The sequence below is a fragment of the Setaria italica genome, chromosome III (genome assembly GCF_000263155.2).
Source record: "Setaria italica strain Yugu1 chromosome III, Setaria_italica_v2.0, whole genome shotgun sequence".
NCBI lineage: Eukaryota > Viridiplantae > Streptophyta > Magnoliopsida > Poales > Poaceae > Setaria > Setaria italica.
Genome location: NC_028452.1, coordinates 24,786,959 through 24,792,892, shown reverse-complemented (window position 1 = coordinate 24,792,892; position 5,934 = coordinate 24,786,959). Strand labels below are relative to the sequence as shown.

The 5,934-nt window shown below is 43.9% G+C and overlaps 1 protein-coding gene and 1 long non-coding RNA gene across 2 annotated transcripts; both read left to right on the top strand.

The window, feature by feature from the left end:
* The first annotated feature begins 244 nt into the window (after window positions 1-244).
* Window positions 245-1,167, top strand: LOC105914124. Its single transcript, XR_002676883.1, has 4 exons — window positions 245-284; window positions 368-451; window positions 612-684; window positions 1,123-1,167. It is a non-coding gene; the product is annotated as an uncharacterized LOC105914124 (long non-coding RNA).
* A 358-nt stretch (window positions 1,168-1,525) lies between these two features.
* LOC101754182 (mucin-2-like) lies at window positions 1,526-3,580 on the top strand. Its single transcript, XM_004963788.1, has 2 exons — window positions 1,526-1,814; window positions 2,787-3,580. Exons 1-2 carry the CDS (start codon window positions 1,526-1,528, stop codon window positions 3,578-3,580), a joined length of 1,083 nt encoding a protein of 360 aa, XP_004963845.1.
* Window positions 3,581-5,934: the final 2,354 nt, after the last annotated feature.

Here is a 5,934-nt window from a genome sequence, read left to right as displayed (position 1 = left end):
CCTAACAGTGGTTGGATGGGTTCCAAATTGCGATACACTTCATGCTCTGATCCGTGAATAGGTTTGTGTGATGTAGTCACTTGTTTTCATCTGAAACAAGCTATATGTATTTTGCTTCCTTCTATTTACATATTAGTGTTTTTTTTCTTGTCCAGATTTTCTTAAATCAGGAGCACAGGCTCATGTTGGCTTTTGCACCCGATTATGATCACTTACCCCTCATTGCAAAGGTGGAAGTATTTCAGCATGCTTTGCAAAATACTGAAGGAAATGACCTTGCGAAGGTATTGCAGTGTCTTGGCTCCATGAGTATGCCCTTTGTATTTACGACATTGTAGTTTTATTCTATGTAAATAAATTGTGGCAGGTTCTGTGGTTGAAAAGCCGAACTTTTGAAGTATGGCTTGAGCGGCGTACAAACTACACTAGAAGCCTGGCTATTATGAGCATGGTATGAGTTACTGTCTTATTCTGTTTTTTTCAAATGGAATCTTCATTAGTCCAAGCAATCTCATGTTAGATCGCTATAGGTACATCTACAGAGCTATTCTTCAATTAACCGTATCTATGATACAGTTATTTTTTGTTATAAGGGTGTTCTTTTATTTCAGTGGAAAAATATTACACATTGACTTTGGAGATTGCTTTGAGGCTTCAATGAATCGAGAAAAATTCCCTGAAAAAGTGAGTATTCTTTGTTGTGTATCATGCCTTTCCAATTACTTCTCTATTCTTTTGATAAGGTACGCAGGTGTTTCAAGATTCAAACTTTGTAATCTTTGACCAACAATTAGTTTAGCAGTTTTTAGATAGTATGATACAAAACTTTTACCATTTGATTTGAAAGTGCTTTCTTGTTATTAAGATTTTATAGTCATAGACAATATACAGAAATTAGTGGTCAAATTATATTCTTGGAGACTGCACTGAGTCAAAACGTGCCCTACGTATGGAAATGTAAGGGGTACTGGACAACTTGATGCTATAGTTCTCATTTTCGTGCTTCGTCATGCTTTTCTTTATTACAGATTGTTGTTCATGACTTATAACTGTGACTTAGCCATTGCCTCTTTGTTTGTGACAGACTGACAGTCTCTTATCAGTTTGCAATGTATGGTATAGGTACCATTCCGCTTGACTAGAATGCTTGTGAAAGCTAGTGTTGTGGACAACATCTTCGGCACGAAGTTCCACCGCAGGAACAAGGGCCCACCTCCTCTAGGAAAGGCTAGTTAGTTAGATTCAGATTAGAGATAGAGTAGTTAGTTGGGATTTTGTAAGCCGGCTCATTATATAATAGCACTGGCGCACTAGATTAGTTTCAAGCAGAAGATAAACCTCAAAGCTCAGAGCCTCCTAGGGAGGGCGAGCAGGTTGTTTATCAATCTGCTCATTGTGTTCTTAGTCAATCAACTAGCCATATCATCTCTGGTATTAGCCTTCCGTCGTTCCTGCTACCTATTATCCTGTGCCATCACCCTTCCGCCAAAGTTTCTACCACCAAACCCACCTCTCCACCGCAACCATGGGTGACCCCTTCATCACCCAATCTGTTTCCGAGAACGCCATCACCAAGATGAACGACATCAGCCAGAAGTTGGACCAGAAGCTTGGCAGCATCCGCCAGGAACAGGGCCGCCTCTTCTCGTCCATTAGCAACATCCAAACACAGGTGCTAGAGAAGAACAGCCGCTTCGACGCCTCTGGTTCCTCGTCTGCCGGTGATGGCAAGCACGGGCCGCCGCCGCCGCTGGTCAACAAGCTCCGTTCCCCAAATACGATGGCACCGAGGATCCCCTGGGCTGGCTTCACAAGTGCGAGCAGTTCTTTTGCTCGTAGGGCACACTACTTGGAGGGCAGTACCAGAACGTTTGGACGGTGACATTCTACTTGGAGGGTGCCACTGGCCAACAGTACTACCGACTGTAGAAGAATTGCGGCGTCCCCACTTGGCCCGCTTTCGTCAAAGGCGTCAACAAGCGGTTTGGCCCCCCGGTGCGCAGCAATCCCCTCAGAGAGCTGACCCATCTACGTCGCACGGGCTCCACCAACGACTACCAGGAGCAATTCCTCAAGCTCCTAGCACGATGCGAGGGCGTCATCGAGCAGCAATAGATCGATATCTTCACCACCGACCTCCTCCAACCGATGAGCATCGATGTAGAGATGCATAAGCCCTATGTAACATCCCTAGCTTTGGGTAGACTCTTAAAAGCCTAATTAGAGGGTTTAAGGGTATAATTTTTGCACCTAAGTTTGAATCTTGCCTTTAATTGTTTGCAAATTTACTTGAACACATGACATATCACAAATACAGGCAAATTGAAGTCAAATATGGTCAAACAAGAAACCAGACATGAAAACAAGTGAAATTAAGTGAAAAAGGTATAAAGGAACCAAAACTCAAGATATCAAATTTGAATGAACAATTCAAATTGAGTAAGGGCCCAAAAACACCTCAAAAAGCAACAATTGGGGGTAGATGTTAAATTCAAAAATTGATAAAAACAACTTCACTTGTGTCAATATAAAAGTTGTAGAACTTTTCAAAACAAACAACTTTGCTTATTTGAGCTTTTGCTAGTTTGAAGTGGAACACTTTCAAAAATTGGGTTAAAGTTCAGCCAAATTCAAACTTTGCCTACTTGTATCTCCAAATCTAGACCAGTTTTGAACTTGAATCCTTTCTAAAAGTTGTAGTTTGAACCTAGGCCTACAACTTCTGTATTTGAAAATTTTCAAGTGTTGTTTGAAAATTTTGCACAAAACTTGTTTAAACTGCGCAGCCTCGCACGCCATCGCGTTCCAGCCTTGCTGCCCAGTGCGCGGTCGCGCGCGTGTGTTCGCACAGGCGCGGATGCCAATGCGCGCCGCTGACGGGACAACACGGCCAGCCCTTCACCCAACCGCACACCGGCGTTATCCCGCCCCTTTGTCGTGCATCCTCGCTGCCCTATCTACGCCAAGCTCCCCGGCCCCAGCTCACCGCCGTGCTCACCACGTCGCGCCCCCACACCCACCAGCGCCGCCGGCCAACCGCCGCACGGACAGTGACCATACAAGCCTGACGCTCACCCACTCCGTGCGCAAGGCAAAGCGGGAGCATCCCGCAACGATCCTCCCCACCAATCGCCGGCTGCGCGCCCACACCCCCTCCGCCATGGCCAATAGCCGCCACTATCCCTTGCGCACCAATGCTTACCGGCGCCAATGCTCCACAATGCGCAGCTGCGCCTCTCCGAGCGTCCCTAGCACCCTTCGCACCCCCAGCCGGCTATATAAGCCTTTAATCAAGCTCGCCGGCGCACCTGCACGCAGCACACCGCCGTCGGAGCTCCTGCAGCGCTGCCGCAGCCCCCTCACCGTGGAGCCCCACCCTCCGATGCTCTCCGCCGCCTCCCAGCCCTACCAGTGCACCACCAGTGACCCACTAGCCACTCGAGCTCCCCGTGCCCACTTCCGGCCAGTTCCGCCGCTGTACTCACCGGAACAGAGTCGCCCCGCCGCCGTGACCAGCCCGCCATGGACCGCCGCCTCTGACCACCCTCCACCTTCGACTCCTACAGCCCGTAGGTCCTAGGTGAGCCCCTCTCCACGCCCGAGCCCTCGCCTTGCACCGCCACCGCCAGAGGTCGCCGGAATCGGCCAGAGCTGCCGCCGGCCAAGCAAGGACCAATTGCAAGGTCCTAAATCTTTCTAGGGTTTGTCGTGTGAAAATGCAGGACCTGTATGTGAGTTTTCAAAAAACTCTAGGGGCCTAAGCGCGAATTGTTTTATCCTTTTCGGTTTTAAATGAGACTAAATCAGCTAAAACTTTGAAAATGCATAATAAAATGTAAAAAATGCTAAAAATGCAAAACCAACTTTGTTAGGCTTTTGATGTTGAGTAGTTTCACAGAAAAATAGTTTTGGTCATGTTACTGATGAGGATATGTCTCTAGGATTTATTTTATGTTTAAGCCAATAAATGCCCCATAAATCACACAAAATTGATAAAAATATGAATCCACCTCTGTTAGCTTACTTGTTATGAGCTTGTTCTAGATATTAATTTTATGGCACTAGTTTAGATACAAAACTCACTGGTTTCGGTCAAACATTGAAATGTTAGGCTAGATCTTGCTTTTTGCATAATAAATGAAAGAAAATAGAGAAAAATGTGAAACCACTTTTGTTGGGTCACTGATGCAAATACCTGACTAGGAAAAATAATGGTCTCTGTTTGAAATTTGTTGAAACTTGCTTAAACTTTTGTGCAAGGTTAAATGCAAGAAAAATATGGAAAATAGATTTCCTTCACCATAAATCATGGAAAAATTATAGAAACTCTGTTGGACTTATAGAACCCACTGTGAAAAGTTCAGAGCCCGACTCTCACTAAAACTTGAGATAAAAATGGTTATGTGAAATCAGCCATAGGGTGTTGTTTTATATTTAATGATTTTTGTAGAGATCAAATGAGTTCCAAAATTTTACTTTAGCTTAACCATAGTATTAAGCGGCCTCTGTAAAATTTTCATCACCATAGCTTGTCAAATGCCACCAGAATAAATTATTGAATTTATGGCTAAAAAAATGAAATAAGAATAAATATTAAATAAGAAGGGTAAATGGGAAATGCAAATCTAGGTTGTTAAAACATTCAGAAATAGGATAGTTTTCCAAAATAAACTTGATCAACCCTAGAATGACCCTATTTTTCTTTTTAGAAGTTTCAAATGAATCAAACTCTAGATGTGTACACAATCACCATCAATCTAACTCGAGAAATTAAATCGCAAACATACCTTACTTCACCTAAGATGAAATCACCTTTCTTTTTAGAGATAAGTAAATGAAATGATAATATATGTGTACAAAATCACCATCAAGTCAACCAAGGGTTTAAAACACGAAAACATTTACCTTGTGAAGGAAATTACATTGATGTTTTATTTAGTGATTGTGGTTGCTACAACTTTAATACTTATGCAATGCCGTATGAAATACATCTTGCTCGCAAAATCATGAAACTTGAATATTACATATGCATCTCGTGTAGAAGCGAACCTCGCAGACGGAACCTATGAGTTGTTGCCAACTGTGGAAGAAGGATCTGCCGAGCTGCACAACACCGAGGCCGAGCAAGAACCAAGTGAAGCGTCCAACGAGCCCCTTACTAACGTAGCACAGGAAGGCAAACCCCAAAACATAACCCTATTTTAAAGTTCATGCAATATCTATGTTACTTATGCTTGTGCATTTAAGTTCATAGGAGTTGATTGAAAACTTAGTTGCATGATCTTAGATGCCTATGGTTGAATACTAGCATGATAGGCCGAGTAGTTGCTGTGCTAAATAGGACTTGGTAAAAGTTGACTGATTTCCTGTCACTCGCAAGTTATAGGAGTTGCTTGCTTACTCATACTGCAACCATAAGGATGACGGACGGGGTCGGGCTTGGTTCTGATTTGGTGGAAATTGCCCCATCTGTCTAGTGATGAATATGCTAAGGTCGAAATGTGTTTAGAGCTGTGGTTAAGTATTTGAAAGTACTAATCTCATACCTAGTATGGGATAGCAAATCCTAGTACCTGATTGAATCGGGGCGTGGCTTTATCCCTACTGTCTCTGGAACGGAGTTTCCGCTGGTGCATCATGTGGGTACAAGTGCAGTCACGGTACGACGTCGTTTTAGGACCGTGGGGCCTTGTATCCAAGGGAAGTAGGCCCTGTCCACGTGCTCGGGGATTGATGGGGACGGCTGACATGTGTGAACCCATCATGGTATGCAATGTCGTGGGATTAGGTTCACCTTGCAAGGTTAAGAAACTCGATTCGAATCATCTGCCTCTAACAGTTTGAGGCTACTTGACCCACTTCTGCACTGAGTAACAAGTGAAACAAAGAAAGATTACTTAATGATGATGCTTGGAATAAAATGTTTGCTCAAAC

What these genes read in the sequence shown, in the direction of transcription:
- LOC101754182 (XM_004963788.1), top strand. Translation starts at nt 1,526, where the DNA reads ATGGGTGACCCCTTCATCACCCAATCTGTTTCCGAGAACGCCATCACC. An exon ending in CCCCTGGGCTGGCTTCACAA is followed by an intron (nt 1,815 to 2,786) that starts GTGCGAGCAGTT and finishes TAAACTGCGCAG; the next exon opens with CCTCGCACGCCATCGCGTTC.